Genomic DNA, 21,823 nt, shown 5'->3' with positions numbered 1-21,823 from the left:
CTCTTACTCAACTTAAAACCTCTTGCTTCCAATGTCTGTCTCCATAATTCTAACTTAGCATTAACCCCAGCTCTAGACTCATCAATCAAAACAATATCATCAACAAACAACATACACCACGACACATTTTCTTGAATTGATCTCGTAAGCTCATCTATCACTATAGCAAATAGGAAAGGGCTTAAAGCAGATCCTTGATGTAACCCAACTGTTATAGGAAAATTGGTTGTCACCCCTCTACAAGTGCGGACATTGGTTACTACTTCTTCATACATATCTTTAATTATACTAATGTACTTGAGAGAAACACCTTTCTTCATCATTGTCCACCAGAGAACGTCCCTAGGTACTCTATCGTAAGCCTTCTCCAAATCAATAAAAACCATATGCAAATCTTTGTTCCTCTCTCTATTTCTCTCAATAAGTTGTCTAAGAAGATGTATAGTTTCCATAGTAGATCTTCCAGGCATAAAACCAAATTGATTCTCCGATATCATGACAACCTTCTTCAACCTAGACTCAATCACCCTCTCACAAAGTTTTATAGTATGACTCATGAGTTTTATACCACGATAGTTTGTGCAATCTTGTATATCACCCTTATTCTTATATAGAGGCACCAAAGTACTCTTCCTCCACTCATTAGGCATCTTATTTGTCCGCCAAATCTTGTTAAAAAGATTTGTGAACCATTCTAAACCTTTCTCTCCCAAGCATTTCCAAGCCTCGATAGGTATACCATCTGGGCCAACTGCCCTTCTTGATTTCATTTTCTTCAAAGCCTCTGCAATTTCTTTCTTTTGAATCTTGCGCATGAAGTCACAATTCATCTCATGAAAAGGAATGGAAAAGTCTCCAAGATCCTGAGCATGACTTTCATTAAATAGCTTATCAAAATAATCTTTCCATCTCTCCTTAATCTCCTCATCTTTGACTAAAACCCTTTGTGTTTCATCTTTGATACATCTAACCATACCCAGATCCCTCGATTTCCTATCTCTTATTTTTGCAATCTTATAAATATCCTTCTCACCCTCTTTGGTATCCAACTTGTCATAAAGCTCCTTATATACCTTATCCCTCGCGTTCCGAACTACTTTTTTAGCTTCCTTCTTTGCTATCATATACTTCTCCAAATTCTCATTATCACGACTTTTACCTTGATTTCTATAACACTCTCTTTTAACCATAATAGCTAATTTGAGATCCTTGTTCTGCCACGATGTATCCTTACCTAGCGGTGCACCGCCTTTAGACTCACCAAATACCTCCTTAGCCACCTTTCTCATGCCACCTGCTATCTTATTCCACATAGATTCTGAATCCTCCTCGAGACACCAATCAACTTCCTTAACTACCCGCTCTACAAACATTCCTTGTTTAGCTCCTTTCAGTGCCCACCACTTAATTCTAGGATATATCCTATGTCTATCCCTTTTGCGGCATTGTCTAATTCTAAGATCTAAAATTAAGACTCTATGTTGTGTAGCTACACTTTCTCCCGGTATAACCTTACAATCGATGCAACAACCCCTATCTCTCTTTCTAATTAGAAAAAAATCTATCTGACTCGTATTAACCCCACTTTTAAATGTTACTAGGTGAGACTCCCTCTTCCTAAACCAAGTGTTTGCTAAGATCATATCATAGGACAAACCAAAATCTAAAATCCTTTCTCCACTATCGTTTCTTTCTCCTATACCATAGCCTCCATGGATATTCTCAAATCCATCCCTACTAATGCCTACATACCCATTAAGGTCATCGCCGATAAAAAGCCTTTCTCCATAAGATATCCCTTGTACTATTCCATCTAAATCTTCCCAAAATTGACGCTTAGTGGAATCATCTAAACCTACTTGAGGTGCATAAACACTAATAATATTAATAATATCCGTACCTAATACTAATTTAATAAGTAAAATCCTATCACCCTTCCTACGAACCTCAACTACATTATCTATAAACTCACGACTCATAACAATCCCTACTCCATTCCTATTCCTATTTATTCCTGTATACCAAATCTTATATCCCCAAGGTTCTATCACTTTTGCTTTTTCACCTACCCATTTGGTCTATTGTAGACAAAATATCAATCTTTCTCCTACACATAACATCTACTAACTCTACCAACTTACCAGTTAAAGACCCTATGTTCCAAGTGGCTAACCTAATTTTATGGTATTGGACTAACTTCTTTACCCCCACCCATCCAACAAAGTGAGGGAACCCTTGCCTATTTGACACCACACCCGGGCGCCGGTGTGACGCGTCGCTTCCGGGCGACGACCTAGCAACCCTTGCCCATTTATCACTGCCTCCGGGCCTATAGAGTACAACGCGTCGCTCAGTAGGGAACGCCCCAACGAAATTCTCATATTGGTTCATATTCATAGGGTATGACTAAGTTTTTATGCTGGCTGTCACAGGCCTACCGCAACCCTCCTGTATCCGGGCTTGGGACCGGCAGTGTATAACTAAACAGTTATACACAAGCGAATTTTTTCATACAATCACACTAAGACTTTAAATTCACACCAAATGAAAATTTAAATTATGAATGCGATCAATCATAAAGAGTTCATATGCATTAAATAAAAGTTTCAAATAGCCTTATCAATGAAGGAGACTGCTCTGGAATACAAGACACGACTTGCTGACACTTCAGGACATGGCTCACTTACCAAAATTTAAAAACTTAATGCTAAAAAATGATAAAAGTGTAAGATATTGTGGTTGCTCTGATATGAAACCTGTAACAACCCCAACTCATACACCTTGAAAATGCAGATTTTTTTTTAAACCATTACGGAAATATTCCCAAAGACCCGGGGCCTTTACCGTTCCACTCCCAACTGGATAAAACAACCAACCATAATAGAGCTTATACTACTGATAAATAAGTCTAGAGACAATTGCATAAATGAAGGATTTAAAGTGCAATAACAAATAAATTAAACGAAAAGAAAAATAAAAGAAGACTGAGTCACGCTGTCTATCTGTACTCTGTCTAGTAAGTGCGTGACACCCGCAACTTCCACAAAAGCCAGTCGCTTTACTGATCACCTGCGATTGCGAAAAACCACAGAAAGAGGAGGTCAAAAATCCGAAGAATTCTGCATACAGATACCTCTAATGAAATAATTGAGTATAAAGAAACAAATAAGATTTCATGCAATAATTTAGAGGAATGCAATTATGACAATTAAATAATTCAATTAAGCATTCATGTAATATAAAACATTTATTAAGCATGAAGAATATAAACCAAGAATAAGAATCACAATGTAAGTAAGCAGTATATTTAACATGCATTAGAACTTAAACATCATGCATCCACCAACATGTAACAGTTAAGGAAACAAATAAAAGATGCATGTCCTAATGCATAGCAGAAATATGTATGATTTATGTGCAATGCATGAACACTTTATTATCTTTTATTAAAGCTTTCCTTTCCATATGCATGTCCTATTAAATGTATATAATTTAAGTTTCTTTTTTTAATTACTATTGCCTGCGGATACACCAAGTAGGTACAATTTCTTCGAGCTCAAGTTAGGTTTCCATGGTAGCTTAACACATAAGTTGTATTTTATTACTGGGTTCCAAACTTAGCCCTCGATCGAATCACCTTTGGAACATTAGACCTCCACATCTAATGTCGGGGATACTAGGGACACTCCACGCCCACAAGTGCCACTTCTTTGGTATACCAAAACAACAGCTATGTCGAGCACACCATTCCCAGGTAAAGTGACGAACTCTCCCTAAAACCGTGGTTAGGAGAAAGAACCTCAATATCGGATTCATGGGTCAAAGTAAAGCACACCGAGTTTTTGTATTCTCATGGTCCTCTCAAAACCGAACCTCTAAGATGCCCATTATTTCGATGGCAGATCTCAGTTTATACATTACACTGTTCTTTTTTCATTATCTTTCATTTAAATGCCAATTATTAAGTTTTGCAATTCAGCATGCAAAAACAAGGGCAAAAGCTCACATCTACCCCTGCGAGAACCATCACGGGACTCCCGCTCGTGGAAACACATAAAACAATGCAATATAGTGTAATAAAAATAAATGTGATTTTTACGATGCATTTAAAATATATAAAGAAAGAGCAAACCAACGTTCGAGGCCCACCAGGCCTATGATGATTCGTTTCGATCATCGATGCATCGTATGCAAAAATCATAACAATATGCAATTTATGCAATGATACCCACATGATTCCAAATGCACATTCATTCATACCAATTTAACAATGTGCACGAGCTACCATAATCATATGCATATGTTCACCGGCTATGTGAAATTATTTTCTTGTGATCACTTAATACACATGCATTCATTTCATAAGTACATGAAAACATTTATGCAGGATTGTACATGCTAAACACACATCGATTTCATGTATGCACATGCACTTGAAACAAATCTATAAATGCACAATAATTAAACATGCCCCATAAATGTAGGCATATGAAACTTTTTATTCATAACATGTGTTAACATCCACACACATGAACATAACCCGGATCTAGAAATTTAATTTCAGAGTTGCACACTTTCATTCATATCATGTATGCACCTGTAGCAAAACAAGCTTTGCAATAACATGTTAATGGGCATGCATTCATATCCAACATGCTAAATTCAAGCTAAAGCAGAAGAAGAACTCCATTCATCTGATTAAGTCCACCATACATAGCAAAAATCTGAAAAATAATCGCATGACTAGGTTCGTTCTTTTTGAATGTACACGAGCACTTGGAATCACTTGAGATAGTATATTGCTAATGCATATCGTATCAATTCCAAGCATTATGAAACCAAACCCCATTCTTTTGTACACAACAAGCCAACTTTAATTTGATTAACAAGTTCGAAAGAAAAGTAAAAAGCATAACTGGATACCTAGATTTTTTTTGTGAAGAAGGTTTACACCCACCCAGCCGACTGGTAGTCGGCAGTCGGCTGGGGCTCGGCTCCAGCCCAGCCGACCCAGTCGGCTAGGGCCGGCTGCCCTAGGCAACAAAACATTTAAAACAGAATTCTTTTCAGAAACTACTATACATGTATCATGTAAGGTTCCATAATGAACACACTGTAATTATTCTCAAGGTTGCACATACATGTTTTTACAGGTTTAAGGCTTAAATATGCAGAGATTAAACATGGTTACATTCACATATGACAATATCCAAAACAAATCATATGCACGTTAATAAGTCTTAACAGAATCACTAAGCCACTTGTGTATGCTTATTCCACAATGGATATGTATTCAATGTTTTCAGCAAGCACATCATTACACACATTTTTTTTCTTCTGAAAAATACCATGCATACACCCCGATTTCAACATATAGTTTCATACATTTATTTTGTCCATGACATGATTCACCCATAGGAATCGATTCCCATGAGAACTAGGCATTAAACGGGTGCATATGCATTACTTAAAAATTCTGTTCTAGCACAAAAATAAATATGTACAAAATTTTTGTTTTTGAAAGATGAAAAGAGTAAAAAACGCATGCATGGAAAGAGATCCATAGATCCTCTTTCGTATATCTTAAAGTGATCACATAGATCTACTCTTTTACCATGGTTTTTGATCATGGTATAGCATGAGAATCAAATCAGTATTCGATTTCTCACTTATGTTAAAAGAAGAGACCTGTACTTCAAAATTGACGCGGGGGAAAGCGTGCTCTGTTGCGCCAGCTGCAAAAAAGGTAATCAATTAACCATTTGAAAGAAAACTGGAGGGGCGGGCAGACTCATCTGCGAGCCGAACCCAACCTGTCATTCATTAAGGGAGGCAGAGGCATGAAATAACGGAGGCATGGAGCCCAACTTTCCGTGTGTTCGAACAACAAAAGGGGCCACCAAACCAACTATAACTGATTTATTGAGCCCCTCGCAGATACACAGTCTGGATTAGTTCATACTGTCACATGCATGGCTTAAGCAGACAACTACTGGCAGGATCGACCAGGCAACATCCCTTGCAAACGTCGCAGTACTGGCCCAAAGGCCAAGCCACTGCAAAGCGTCATTCGCCGATACAAACATTGAAAATGTCAGTGCAGGTAGGAGAGCTGGTATGACTCCTTACATGAGCCAACACCCACCGAACATTCGAAAGCCTATATAGCGGCAAGGGGACCAATAACAACAACACACTACAACATGCTGCAGTGTGGCCTGACAAACCACATGTCCAAGCCTTCTGGCAATAGGCACAAAGAGCCCTGCCAGCAACGAGTAGGGACACGATTTTGCTGCGGCAAAGGGGAAAGCAAACACAGAGACCCGAAAAGCACCAACCGTGCACACAGACATGTGCACGGTGGACATGCAGAGAAGCCAAGTACCTAGGCACCTCGTGGCAACATAGTACAACACACAACCACGACGACGCCAGGCATCGAAGCCGACACCACCTATGCACCCATGCATGCATAGCATGCCTGAAGGTCCACCCACTAGCCTGTAAAATGGCCGAACTAGTGAGTAAGCAAGCCAGGGGCAACAGACACGCTGAAAGCGAGAGAGGGGGAGCAGGTAGGGCCTTGCCCTCCCTTGCCGAGACAGGGAGACAGGGAGAGAGCTTAACCCCTCCCTGACGAAAAAGAAAGAACAGGTGGGAGCAAAAGATCTCCCCTCCCCAACCTCCTAAAAGCACCAAGGCGGCAGGGGCGTCGCTCCCTGCCGACTTGTCAGAAAAACTGGTAGGGGCTTTAAGCCCTTGCCGGACGACCATGGCTGCCAAAAAGAAAGACAAGCAGGGGCTTTAGCCCCTACCGGTCGACAGGAAAGAAACGGGAGCAGAAGGCACATGAAAGGAGTTACTTGCGAAGACGACCAGTGACGGGCTATCGATGCCGGGGCCACGGTGGCCGGAGGCTCGAGACGAAGGGGCGACGCGGGGTGTCAAGCGATTGTCCGAGATCTCAGCAGAGGGGAACGAGGCGAAGTCTACAGGGGTGTCTGTCGGACACAGGGAGGAAGAGGGCGACGAGGGTTGGTGAGGCCGACGGTGGTTCCGGTGAGGGTTACCGCGGGTGAAGGTTGCCGACACGATCGCCAATGGCTTTGGTCGCCGGTGGCCACACCGGAAGGGGAGGAGGCAAAGACGGGAGGCAGAGAGGAGGAGAGCGCACGAGTGAGGGAGCAGGGAGGGTGAGAGCCCTCCCTCCCCTCTGCACGATTTTAAAGGGCACGGAGGGGGGGGGGGGGATTTAGGAAACCCCAAAGGGTTTCCTTTTTCCTCACAGAGGGGGAAAGGGAGAGCAACGCGGGGGAGGAAGAGGGTTTTAAAAGACCCTCGCCCCCTGCGTATCACGTTATAACCCTAATGGGTTAACGAGTCCGGGTCCGGATCTGACTCGAGTCCAATTTTTTTTTTTTAAATTTCGTATGTTTTACAAGTAAAGCCTTACCTATTGAAGATGCTCTTGCTGAAGTATGCCAAGAGGAAACCCGTCTTGACATAAGTCTTAAGAATGATGAAATTTTGACTATTACTAGGCCGAGAACAAATGTAAAAGCATATAGACCGCTCTATTTTTCCAAAAATAATGGGTATAGAAAGGGGGTGATTTGTCACTATTGTAATGAAGCGGGGCATATTAAGCCGGTTTGTCCAAAGCTTAAAGGGAAGGTGGCCGCGGTTGGAGAAAACACTCCAGAGAAGGAAGAAGAAAATATCAATGGAGGAGATATAAAAAAAACTCTTTGCCAAATTTTTGAAGTCCTCCAACATCTTCTAAAGACTTCTTCAACATCAACTTCTGGAGCCACCATAGCCTATTCATTATCATCTCCAAGTATGTGGATAGTAGACTCCGATGCTTCTTTTCATATGACATCTTATAAAAATTCTCTTTCGAATGTTTTTTCCGACCCTGTATCTTCGTATGTTTCAATGGCCGATGGGGCATCTTTAAAAATTGAAAGTATTGGAACACTTGATGTAACGACCCCAATCCATACCCTTTAAAAGTGCAGAATATTAACCTTCCCAGAGATCTGGGGTCCTCACAGTTCCACTTTCTATTGGATAGCCCAACCACCACAAACAAAGTTGCAATCATCATCCATAAGAACCAAACCAATTCCTTTATTTATGAGTAAGAGTAAATTTTAAAGACAAGATTTTATCCAACTGAAAATAAGGCGACAATTGAAAAGAAGCGAGAAGAACTAAGACAAAAGAAAGTGCCACTATGTCCTCTGCTGAAGCTGACAAGCCTAAGTATGACTCTCATCCATCCCTAGTAGCCAATCCAGCCTCACTGTTCACCATGTCCTGTGAAAAACCAATAAAGTAGGGTGTCAGAACCGAAATTCTGAGCACAACTACTTCTAAAGAAACCAGGTGAGAGAAAGAACATGGATAAAATTTCATGCAGTGATTTGAGTGAGTGCATATGTAAAATTTACAACATTCAAATATCCATACCTACCAACAATTATATATGCTCACCAGTCAAGAACAGTAAAACAATACCATATATCAGGAACTAAATAGCCAAACCTTGCAACATGATTTCAAGAAGTAAATCATATGCTACCACCAAATCATGTCATGATATCAAGAATGATTCAAGCATGCATGATCTAATGCATGACAGGAAAATGCATGATTATGTGCAATGCATGATTTTTTTTTGTTATCTTTCATTTAAGTTTCATCTTTCCATATGCATGCCCTATTAAATGCACACAACTTTAAGTTCCTCTTTTTAATTACCGTTACCCGCAGATACACCAAACAGGTATAAACCCCGAGGTCAAGTAGGTTCCCAGGGTAGCTTAACACACAATTTGTATTTTATTACTGGGTTCCAACTTAGCCCTCGACCGATATCAGGAAACAACACCATCCATCTGAACATTAGACCTCCACATCTAATGTCGGGGACACAAGGGACACCCCACGCCCACGAGTGCCACTTCCTTGGTACCATAAACAACAGTTGTGTCAAACACACCACTCCCGGGTAAAGTGACAGACTCTCCCTAAAACCGTGGCCAGGAGAAAGAACCTCAATATCGGGTTCGGGGGACAATTTTTCAGCACATGGAGTTTTTGTATCCTCACAGTCTCCCCAAGACTGGATATCCAAGATTCTCATACTCCAGATGAGATATCCCAGAATGTATATTACACTGTTCTTATTCATTTTTTTTAAAGTTAATTCTTTAAGTTTGCAACACCATATGCAAAAGTAAAGTGAAAACTCCGCATCCTCTCTTGCAGGGGCCCATTCGGGACTCCAGCCCGTATAAACCACTAGAACAGTGTAGTAATGTGCCAAACCATCTTATGTGGTTCAAGTGATGCAATTAAAAACATATGTGAAAGGAAACCAAACTCACGGCTCTCCAGGCCGATAATGGTCCATTTAGGCCATCAATGCACCACATAATAAAACCAAATTAGTGTTTCATTCATAACACTAGGCCAAAGTGCCAAAAGCATGTGCACTTATGAAATCATAAACCCAAACATATGAATGTCATAATTCATTCATATGCATTTTCAATATGTGTGTTTTACCTACATCACATATGGGCATTAACCAAATCCATGGTTTATTTAAGTGTGTGAGTGTACATGTACCATTTCACATATAAATCAAGCATACATGTTCAAAAAGACTTACTAATAATTGAATCATGCTCACACTCATGCGTACCATAATCATAACAGTCAAGTGAAAGCATAAACCTCCACGACAAGTGTTTTCATACAATCCAATACACAAGCTTTTAAATAATACATGGACTCTAGACAAAAATATAATGTTCAGCTAGAGACAACAAAGCAAGATACATTACATATAAAATTTCAGTTTTATATGTCCATCCTCCCTAAACAGTGTAACATGAACACTATTATACACAACTGAAAATTTTTGGGTTATGTTGCATTGATCCCACGCTACATCTTACAAACTTTGAGCTTAACCACACTCAAGCACCATCTTATGCCAATAGCCAGCCTACAACACCACATTAGGTAATGCATGCAAGATTCTGTCGGACTTTAACAGTTCATGAACCTAGCAACAGTGTATTACACTATTCATGCTTTAATCTGGAAATAAAATTTCAGGAAAATATCCAATACATAGTTCTGATATGCAATTTCATTTACACTTACTGGAAAATTTTCTGTTTTCCATGTACAAGTTCCATACCGAGCCACAATTTTGTGTTATTAAACCCAATTTGGTTGTCATATACTTACAGAAAAGTCTCCATATCCGTGAGTATATAGCAACAATTGATTTTAGTTAATACCCCAAAAATTCAAACATTATCAATGGACTTAAAACTATAAACAGAAGTTAATGTACAAAATGTAATTACTTTGAACATCTTTATGCTTAACACTGATAATCAATGTATTCTGAAACATAGAGCAGAATCCCATTAACTGTCATCGAACTCTTTCTTCGTTAGGTTGTGTACAACCCATACATCTGATCGTCAATGTTGTGATGCAACAATAAAAAAAAATCCAAAATGGGTACTAATGCCATTTCCTCAGAACAAGAGAATGTAAGTATTACATGTTATCGACATAAACAAGTATATCTAGATATGCTAATATACTGAAATTTACACTCATTACACTGTGTATTCTTATAACAAAGAATGGCTGGCATCTCAGATATATTAAACAAGTATATATTAGACAGTTTTTTTTTATCATAAGCATATACCTCGATTCCTAATCAAGAAAACCCAAATCGGCTAAATTGGGGTTTTCGTCAATCATCCCCAAATCCCTCCTTCGTGACAACCGAAACCCCAAATCAAAGATTTTGGGGTTTTCATTGTGGGATTTACCAAAACTTTTCCCCCTTAAAAATCGAAAACTAAGAACCCCACATTAGGAACCCTTAAGGAAAAATTTTAGACCTAAAATCGTTCAATGAGTTTACTAGATGAGGTCTACAATGAAAACCCCCAAATTCCCCTTTCATTGTTAGCAAACCCCTTTTTCCTAAATCGGAACCCCCCCTTTTTTTTTTATCGATTTAGGGCCTCACCGAAACCCCATCACTGCTTGAATACAGCAAAAGAAAAAAACTGAAATCCCTACCGAAAACCCCAAATTTCTCATAATTTTTCGGGCGTTACGAACCCCACCTCTCAAATCACTACCCAAAATCGAACTCAGGTTCGATTCCTCACCCAAATCCAAGAAGAGCCATACCTTATCCGGCGATCCTTCCGATGATCGGAGGCTGGGGACGCGAAACAGGACCGACTGGCGTCGCTTCTTGCTGCTGCCGTGACAGGGGAGCTCGTCGTGGCCTGTGGGTTGCCGCAGTTCACCGGCGACTTCCAAATCCACCGGCGCGCGCACACAGACAGAGAGAGAGAGAGAAACGAGGGACGAGAGAGAGACCCGAGTGAAGAGGGACCCCTCTCCACTCCCTTTTATCGCCCCCCCCTCCATGTCGAGATGCGCGGGGTCGTTACGCTCTGCGTAACCCCCCTGCCCCCCTTTCTGTTTTCAGATTCTTGAAACAAGAATCGTGCGGCACGATTCTGTTTAAAGCTTTTCGTTAAAAGCTGGACTCGGGTCCGGATCCGAGACTGTGACCCGCGATACCAAATCCAGTCTACAACTGGATCCAGGTCGCCAAACGCTAGCGGATCTTCAGTTGGATCCTTGCGGGTCCAACTGTGGGTCCAACAATTGTTTATTTATTTATTTTTTTCTTATAATTAATATTAATTATTTATTTAATTTGAATTTCACATTATACATATAATTTAACCCCCATCAATATGGATCCGCAAGTTGGATCCAAGTGGATCCAACTGTGGATCCTCGAGTTCGCTTAATATATATATATACATATATATGTATATGTATATTTCTATTTTATTACTAATATTAAAATTATTTTTAATATAACGCAATTATTTAAGCATAAATACCCCTTTATGGGTCTTGGATCCGAAACTGGATCCCAGACCCAAATCACCCATATATCATAATATATTTAAAATAAATGCCTGAAATTATGGTTATTACACTTGACTTGAAATCTTCTCAAAACTTTTTTGTCCCTAAAGTAAGAGTTGTTCCAAAAGTTAACTTAAATCTTTTTTCGGTCTCTCAAATTACCGATCATGGTTGTCAAGTCTCTTTCTCACCTAAAGATTGCACCGTGCAAAATCTCCAGTCAGGGAAGCTGATTAGGTAAGGCCATAGGAGGGGCGATCTTTATTTTATGGATTAGGTAAGTCATTTTGTAATTTTGTAAATGTCAAAAGTATTGAAGTTTGGCATAAGAGACTTGGTCATACGAACTTTTTAAAGATGTCTCTTTTTCCTTTTTTGGACAATACTTGTAAAGACAAACACATGACTTGTAAAGATTGTATTTTTGGGAAATCTAAAGCTATTCCATTTCCTTAAAGAAATTATGTTCTCACACGTCCGTTCGAACTTGTTCATTCCGATGTATGGAGTCCCTCTCCTGTTGTATCCAAAGGAGGTTTCTCATATTATGTTGTCTTTGTTGACGATTTTACTCGATTTACATGGATTTACTTCCTAAATCGTAAATATGAGGTTTTCTCTTTTTTTAAAGAATTTCATGCAATCGTTAAAAATCATTTTTTAGGAAACATGTCCATTCTTAGATCTAACTCGGGAGGTGCATGTCCAATGATTTTCAAAGATATTTAAAAGAAAATAGATTTTTTCATCAACGTTCTTGTCTAAGCACTCCGCAACAAAATGGTCTTGCGGAAAGAAAGCATAGATACATAAGAGATAATAAACTCTATTACAACAACAACAACAACAACAACAACTACGCCTTCATCCCAAAACAATTGTGGTCAGCGATATGAACCAACAAAGAAAATCATTCTGGGTCTTCCACATGAATCCTTCTCCTCCATTCATTTCTATCCAATGCCATGTCCTCGGTGAGGTTCAAATCATTCATATCCTTTCCTATCACCTCCATCCATGTCTTCCTAGGCCTACCCCGACCTCTTTTAACTAATATATTTTCCCATTTCTCCATCCTTCTAACTGGAGCATCATTAGGCCTTCGTCGAATATGTCCAAACCACCGTAAACGATTCTCTCTCATCTTATTTTCAATGGGTGCAACGCCTACCTTCTTACGTATCTCCTCGTTCCGAATCTTATCTTTTATTGTATTTCCACACATCCAGCTCAGCATACTCATCTCTGCTACACTCATTTTTTGAATATGATGTCTCTTGGCAGCCCAACATTCCGTACCATATAGTAAAGCGGGCCTAATAGTCGTCCTATAAAACTTTCCCTTCAACCGCAATGGCATTCTACGATCGCACAATACTCCAGTTGCACTCTTCCATTTCATCCACCCAACCTTTATCCTATGATTTACATCTCCATCAATTTCTCCATACTTTTGAATGATAGATCCCAAATATTTGAAAGAATCATCCACCGGTATTTGTTGCTCACCAAGCTTCACTACACCCCCATCTCTATTTCGTTGCTTACTAAATCGACATTCCATGTATTCTGTCTTACTCTTACTCAACTTAAAACCTCTTGCTTCCAATGTCTGTCTCCATAATTCTAACTTAGCATTAACCCCAGCTCTAGACTCATCAATCAAAACAATATCATCAACAAACAACATACACCACGACACATTTTCTTGAATTGATCTCGTAAGCTCATCTATCACTATAGCAAATAGGAAAGGGCTTAAAGCAGATCCTTGATGTAACCCAACTGTTATAGGAAAATTGGTTGTCACCCCTCCACAAGTGCGGACATTGGTTACTACTCCTTCATACATATCTTTAATTATACTAATGTACTTGAGAGAAACACCTTTCTTCATCATTGTCCACCAGAGAACGTCCCTAGGTACTCTATCGTAAGCCTTCTCCAAATCAATAAAAACCATATGCAAATCTTTGTTCCTCTCTCTATTTCTCTCAATAAGTTGTCTAAGAAGATGTATAGTTTCCATAGTAGATCTTCCAGGCATAAAACCAAATTGATTCTCCGATATCATGACAACCTTCTTCAACCTAGACTCAATCACCCTCTCACAAAGTTTTATAGTATGACTCATGAGTTTTATACCACGATAGTTTGTGCAATCTTGTATATCACCCTTATTCTTATATAGAGGCACCAAAGTACTCTTCCTCCACTCATTAGGCATCTTATTTGTCCGCCAAATCTTGTTAAAAAGATTTGTGAACCATTCTAAACCTTTCTCTCCCAAGCATTTCCAAGCCTCGATAGGTATACCATCTGGGCCAACTGCCCTTCTTGATTTCATTTTCTTCAAAGCCTCTGCAATTTCTTTCTTTTGAATCTTGCGCATGAAGTCACAATTCATCTCATGAAAAGGAATGGAAAAGTCTCCAAGATCCTGAGCATGACTTTCATTAAATAGCTTATCAAAATAATCTTTCCATCTCTCCTTAATCTCCTCATCTTTGACTAAAACCCTTTGTGTTTCATCTTTGATACATCTAACCATACCCAGATCCCTCGATTTCCTATCTCTTATTTTTGCAATCTTATAAATATCCTTCTCACCCTCTTTGGTATCCAACTTGTCATAAAGCTCCTTATATACCTTATCCCTCGCGTTCCGAACAACAAACTCTATTAGTTTCCAAAAATATTTCAAAATCCTTTTGGGCCGAAGTTGTTCTGACTTCAATATATTTAATTAATAGAACACCCTCATCTTCTTTGAAAAATCTTTCTCTGTTTGAAAAACTTTACAATATGTCTCCCGACTATAAAAGACTAAGAGTTTTTGGATATTAGTGTTTTGTTCTAACTCACAAAAACGATACACTTTCTTCAAGGGCAATTGAATGTATTTTCTTAGGATATGGCGAAAAACAAAAAGGTTACCGCTGCTTTGACCTATTAAATAACAAACTTTATATCTCAAAAAACGTCACTTCTTTAGAAGAAGAAAATGGTTTTTCGCATAACGTAAATGAAAATGTTGATTATTCTTTTTTGTTTGACTTGTTACCTTAAAAAAAATGCATAGACAATCATGTTGAATCTATTGAACCTCCTGAAGCTGTCATTGAGGATCATATTGAACCTCAAAATGATGAGCAACATGATCTACATGAAAACCTGAATGAAAATATAACAAGTCACACACAAGTTTATACTAGAAGAAATGAAAATAATCTTCCTTGTGCCCTTGAAAAATTCTCTCAAAATGAATCGTTAGAAGAATCCTCTCAAAGAAGATCAAATCGTTTTTCTAAAATATCTAATAGATTTGTATCTTATGATTCTTTTTCTCCAAATTTTCGAGCTTGTTTGTTAGCTCTTCATTCTTTTCGTGAACCATCCCATTATAATGATGCCAAACAATATGCCCATTGGAATGAAACAATGAAACTTAAACTTAATGCACTTAATAAAGCACAAACTTGGAAAATCATTGATCCCCCTAATGGCAAGAAACCCATTGAATGTAGATGGGTTTTCAAAATAAAAACTAAAAGTGATGGTTCTTTAGAAAGATTTAAAGCTCGATTAGTAGCCAAAGGATATGCCCAAGAATATGGGGTGGATTATGATGAGACTTTTGCCTCTGTTGCTCGAATGACTAGTGTTGGAGCCCTTATTGCAATAGTCTCTATTAAAAAATGGCTTATTTTTCAACTTGATGTCAAGAATGCCTTTTTAAATGGAGATCTGGGTGAAGAAGTTTATATGGAACCACCTCTTGGCATGAATTTAAATGGTAAAATTTTGAAATTAAAAAAGGCATTATATGCCTTAAGCAAGCTCTCAAAGCTTGGTATGACAAGTTTAGTAATATATTAATCAATTTGGGTTTTATTTCTTGTTATACTAACACTGCTCTTTTTGTTAAAAAAACATGTGACTCCATTGTTATTCTACTTATGTATCTTGATGATATGATCATCAGTGAAAGTGACAAAAATGGAGTAAATGATAAATCTATGTTAAAGAAAACTTTTGATATGTCTGACTTGGGTTTTTTGAGATATTTTTTAGGTATTAAAGTGGCATATTCTCCTCGAGGATAGATTCTATCTCAAATGAAATTAGCAGCAGACATCTGTACCAAATCAGGAGTTTCAGATGAAAAGAAAGTTAAAACTCCTGAAGTTATAAATGAAAAGTTGAGACTTAAGGATGGCGTTCTTCTTGAGGATCCTACCCCCTATCGGCAATTGATTGGATCTCTTACTTACCTATCTATCACCCGTCCGGATATTGCTCATGCGGTCCATATTGCAAGTCAATTTCAGCATGCTCCTACTACAGTTCACATGGTGGCCGTGATGCGAATTGTGCGATATATCAAGAACACCATCTCCAAAGGGCTTTTTTTATCCTCTTCTTCATCTCTTGAATTAACTGCTTTTACTGATGCGGACTGGGGAGAAAATCCCAATGATCGAATCTCAACTACTGGTTTTTGCATTTTCTTAGGAGAATCCCCCATTTCGTGGAGATGTAAGAAGCAGTAAAAAGTTTCTCTATCATCCACTGAAGCTGAATATTGGGCCATGGCGATGACAACTATGAAAATTGTGTGGCTTAGAAGTCTCATTTGTGACATGGGCATCCTCATTTCTTCTTCCACCAAGATGTGTTGTGATAATAATTGCACGATTTACATCGCAAGCCATCATACATTCCACGAGCGTACCAAGCATATTGAAATGGATTGCCACTATGTTCGAGACGAATTTCTCAGAGGAACCATCATACTACCATATGTTACTTCAGAATATCAGTTGGCTGACTTCTTCACCAAAGCGCTTCCAACTTCGCGTTTTATGTTTCTTCTTGGCAAACTTTCGGTCTTCTCCCCGTAAAGTTTGAGGAGGCGTGTTAAAATATGTATATATATATATATACATATATACTCTTTATTTCTCATTGTACATTCAAATACCTGATAGGGGTATTTTTGTAATTATTCTATACTTTTTTAGGTTTTTCTTTTTTATTTTCTTTTATCGTTCTTTTTTCTTTTTATTATTTAAACTTGGTAATAGGACCACTAGGGGCCCCACCATCTAGTCGTTGGGGCCCCAACGGTCATTAATATGACCGTTGGGGCTTCCAACCACTAGAAGGGAGCCCCAAGTGGTCCCTCTCTCTCCTACTTTTCTCCTCTATAAAAAGAGGGCTCTCCTTATGTTGTAAGGCTTTTCAGCCCACTTTATCTCTCTCTTCATTATATTTTTGCCTTTTAGGCACTTTACCCCTTGGTGGGTTATTTGTGCACTTTAAGTGCTTGTGTTCTTGGCTCTTTGTTTGACTCTTTTAAAGAGTTCTTTGGATTATTGGTGCTTCCGCTATTTTCATTACACTAGTGATATGCATTAAGGAGGTGCTTTCTGATTGCCTTTTAGCAATTATTGTACATTTATTAGAAAGGAGATCTGTTATTAATAGCATAACCAATACTAAAGCTATATAGTATCTACAAAGAAGCAACTGCCTTATTTTCCTTCTTAAGGTCATCCAAAAAAGCCTTCAGCATGTGGGGTTTAAGACCTTTATCTTTGGCCTCCAGACAAAGGTGTTTGGTGATGCTTAGAATGGTTGCATATGGCCAGGTTTTGGTTTTCCCTCTATACGCTTTATTTCTATTTCATGCTAATCCTCTTTGGTAGCATAACATTCACTAGATTAGTGGTAACCAGTAAGAAGTCCGCCCATCTACGCAACAAATATTCTTTATCCATAAATGCGTACTGATTCTGGACCTTAGCATTTGCACAGAAAGGAAGCTTAGATTTTTTATTTTGTTTGGAGGCGATAGTTCCATAAACTGTTTGAGGTTTGACATTATGGGGTTTTATGTGGGCACTTCTTAAGGTTAGGTTTTCGACCTGCTAGAAATAATTTTTTATGCCAGGGCTAATGTTTTGCTTGGATCCATTTGGAAGAAAATTCTGAGGGACATATGCTTTTCCTTTTCCCTAGTTTTATACTTAAAATAATTTATCTCGTCATTCTTTTGCTAAGATACTGTGGTGATAATTGATCCGGGGATCTGTAAATATGTTTGCAGTTATGACCTACATGCCTCAAGATTTTCGAGGTACCCTAATCAGACAACAACGGGAACGCTCAGAGAGGAATAGACAAGCTGAGGTTGATAATCTAATTAATTCTGGTGGAAGCATTCATGACCGATATGTCTTACTATGGAAGCAACAAATGGAGAGGTGGGACTTTGTTATTTTCTGTGCATGTTGTGGATGTCCTCTTGATACACATTTTCATAGTTATTAAGTACTGAATTCTTGTTTTCTTGCTTTTTCTCCTTTTATTGTCATTTCAGAAGGAGACAATTAGCTCAACTTGGTTCGGCTACAGGTGTTTATAAGACACTTGTAAAGTACTTGGTTGGAGTGCCTCAGGTTTATGCATTCATGCTTCCAATTGTTTGTGTTGGAGACATTTTTGACTGGTGTATACATTGTCCTGTTTACTTCTAAAGCATCTGCCTCCATTTTCCTTGTTATCTGATGCATAGATTGGCATGCTTTTAATGTCCTTTTAAACTTAATGTATTGGGGAGCTTTTCAGGATTTCGGACATTTTTAAGAGTTCCTAAATTCTGCTCTCTTGAGGCATCATGAAGAATTCCACTAATTGTATATCTACAGTGGCATAAAGGAAAGGGGTGTGAACAATATGCAGTAAATGTTAAAACAGTTTGGTTCTTGTGGATCTTACACTGCTGCAATGTCATACTTTTTGCCATGATATAGTGGAGAGGGAATTATCCCACGAATCCCAAGTTATTTACTGTCAAGCTTTACAACCTAATCAATAGCATGTGACCTGACACATAGATGCGGGTATCAGTGCAAAGTATGCAGCATGGAAATTTCAAAAAATATAGGTGCAGGGTTGCATATACACACACACACACACACTTTCCATAAAATGCATTTGCCATTATACAGTTATAAGTTTTTTAGGTGTTTTAAGTTTTTTTTTTACTTGGACAATTTTGGACTTGGCCAAAGTTGTCCAAATCCAAAATTAGACCAAAATGGTCGGGTGTGGGTTGACTGCACTTGGCACTTGTTAACCTGCATCCAGCAATGTCAGGTGATGCACCTGGACCCACAAGGTGCTTTGAGAGTGCAGAAACATCAATAGAACGTGACATGGTGAAGTACTGCCGTGAAAGTTGAATAGTAGGAGTACCCTGCTGCTTGCTTTTTTGGTGGATAAGAAAACCTTGAGAGAACTATAATGTGGTGAGCCATTGGTTAGGGCTGTCAATAGGTCAGGTTTGTATTGGGTACCTGACCAGACCTAACTGTAAATAACTGAGTATGGGCATAAAAATGCAGACCCAAAACTTATTCTGGTCAACTTGAAACCATCCCAAGTAATACATGAGTCACATTTGAGTTATGATTTTGGTCAGATATCTGTCATGATCCAGCTTGGCCTAAGAACGTTTAAGTAAATATATATTACTTTGTATTATATGGGGCGGCCGGGTGGTTTTGGGTTTCCATATTCTCATCCCGGCATAACCTGGACCTGAACTTGAACATGAAACTTGTTATTTGGTTAGGTTAGGTTGCACCTTGATGTATTGGATACCCAGTTGATTAACAGCCCTTGATCAGTACCTTCACCAATTCTGTCAATTCGGAAACACCCAATAGTCATTCATCTTCAGGCAGGATGATTCTGACGGAAATGTTGCCATTGAAAGTTGAATGCTGATTCTAATGGCCTTATCTCTTAAACATGTCATGAATAGTTGATGATGATGTTGCAGTCTGTATGTAATTCTGACTACCTAAGCAATTTATTAGGGCACTTCAAGGTGTCGTTCATCTATTGGTTGAGATTTACATCAAGCTCATCAAACATGACATATTTACTTTGTGGCTCACTAATGATATTAGATGCCTGCCTTCTTTATCCTTAACTTTGTGATAAACATGCCAATTTTAAAACCTGTTTTATATTTTAAAGGATCTAAGTCATAAGCACTAGACAACTGATTAAGATTATTCTTAATGTCACCATAAAATATTTACATCATGGATGTATAATAAGAATGATTTTCTCTGTTTTATATTTTAAAGTATGGAGAAATTGATGGAGATGTAAATCATAGGATAAAGGTTGGGTGGATGAAATGGAAAAGTGCAACTGGAGTATTGTGCGATCGTAGAATGCCATTGCGGTTGAAGGGAAAGTTTTATAGGACGACTATTAGGCCCGCTTTACTATATGGTACAAAATGTTGGGCTGCCAAGAGACATCATATTCAAAAAATGAGTGTAGCTGAGATGCGTATGCTGAGCTGGATGTGTGGAAATACAATAAAAGATAAGATTCGGAACGAGGAGATACGTAAGAAGGTAGGCGTTGCACCCATTGAAAATAAGATGAGAGAGAATCATTTATGGTGGTTTGGACATATTCGACGAAGGCCTAATGATGCTCCAGTTAGAAGGATGGAGAAATGGAAAAATATATTAGTTAAAAGAGGTCGGGGTAGGCCTAGGAAGACATGGATGGAGGTGATAGGAAAGGATATGAATGCTTTGAACCTCACCGAGGACATGGCATTGGATAGAAATGATTGGAGGAGAAGGATTCATGTGGAAGACCCAGAATGATTTTCTTTTTTGGTTCATATCGCCGACCCCAATTGTTTTGGGATGAAGGTGTAGTTGTTGTTGTTGTATATTTCAGGAAGTTTTACACGTTAGCAATGACTTAACAACATGGAATAACAATTTTCCTTCAGCCACCCCCCCCCCCCCCCCAAAAAAAAAAAGTCCTTCAAACATCACAAAATATTGGAGATATTTGTGGCTACCATTTGCATATGTTAACAGGTATAGGCTTGTAGTTGATTCTCGTATCTCATATATAAAGCATGATAAAACATACTGGTTGGGATATGCAACAATATGGACTGTCACTCAACTGGTGATATCCTGAGTATCATGATATTATGCTTTATTTAGATGCAGCTGCAATTTAACAAGAATGTACTCATAAATCATAAGACCAAAGCTTAAAAAAGAAAGAAAAAGAAAACCATAATATCGAGATTTTGAAGCAGGTTTTGCATCTTAATTAGTCAAGCCTTGCTACCAGCTTGCCTGCTTCCCTTTGATTGTGTTCATTAATTAATGTAAACAACTTACATTGTTTGGCATTCCCATATGGCACAGGTTTTACTGGATTTCATACGGCAGATAAACGATGATGAGGGGTAAGATATGTTTTCATAAGATGGCAAAGAATTCCATTCTTTTTTTTATGGTTGTGATATATCTAAAATGCAGTTAATAGTTTGACACGTTACTACAAATCTTTGCAATATAGGCCCATGGAGGAGCAAAGGCAACGGTATGGCCCTCACTTGTACAGTCTGACTGCTATGGTGATTTGGGTTAGGTTACTTCTGCTTCTTTTGTGGGGACGTTTGGAGGCAGGGAATTTGTAAGATCTCTTGCTTTGCTAAAATATTTCAGCTGATATCTCTCTCTCTCTCTGACAATCAACTGATCATAGTGCTTGATGCATATTTTGTGCTAACAGACAGAGAGAAAAGTTCGATCTCTTGGAACAGGCTGTTTATGTGTACACCTCTGAATTGGAGCGATTTCTTAAATTCATAGGGTACTTGCTCACTTTTCTACTAAACCTTTTTTGGAGGTTTATCTGTCAATTGCCAAGTCCACTTTATTCTTTTTCTTGTATGCACATTGTGTCT

At 38.6% G+C, this 21,823-nt stretch overlaps 1 protein-coding gene across 6 annotated transcripts in view; it reads left to right on the top strand.

Annotated features, from left to right (window-relative positions):
- Nucleotides 1–21,823, top strand: part of LOC149842770 (uncharacterized) — a 134,259-nt gene that overhangs the window by 32,099 nt on the left and 80,337 nt on the right. For all 6 annotated transcript variants that reach the window (XR_016430811.1, XM_089999419.1, XM_089999418.1 and 3 more), the window contains exons 4-8: nucleotides 18,122–18,278; nucleotides 18,395–18,473; nucleotides 21,279–21,319; nucleotides 21,433–21,549; nucleotides 21,649–21,729. Coding sequence is in view for 5 of the 6 variants with exons in the window: in XM_089999419.1 (XP_089855545.1) it covers nucleotides 18,122–18,278; nucleotides 18,395–18,473; nucleotides 21,279–21,319; nucleotides 21,433–21,549; nucleotides 21,649–21,729 (475 nt within the window). In the remaining variant the exon portion in view is untranslated. The remainder of the gene's footprint in view (nucleotides 1–18,121; nucleotides 18,279–18,394; nucleotides 18,474–21,278; nucleotides 21,320–21,432; nucleotides 21,550–21,648; nucleotides 21,730–21,823) is intronic.

Source organism: Nuphar pumila, chromosome 3, assembly GCF_984573655.1.
Source record: "Nuphar pumila chromosome 3, dmNupPumi1.hap1.1, whole genome shotgun sequence".
In the NCBI taxonomy this organism is placed as follows: domain Eukaryota; kingdom Viridiplantae; phylum Streptophyta; class Magnoliopsida; order Nymphaeales; family Nymphaeaceae; genus Nuphar; species Nuphar pumila.
Note: the sequence above shows the minus strand (reverse complement) of the source record. Positions and strands in the feature narration are given on the sequence as shown.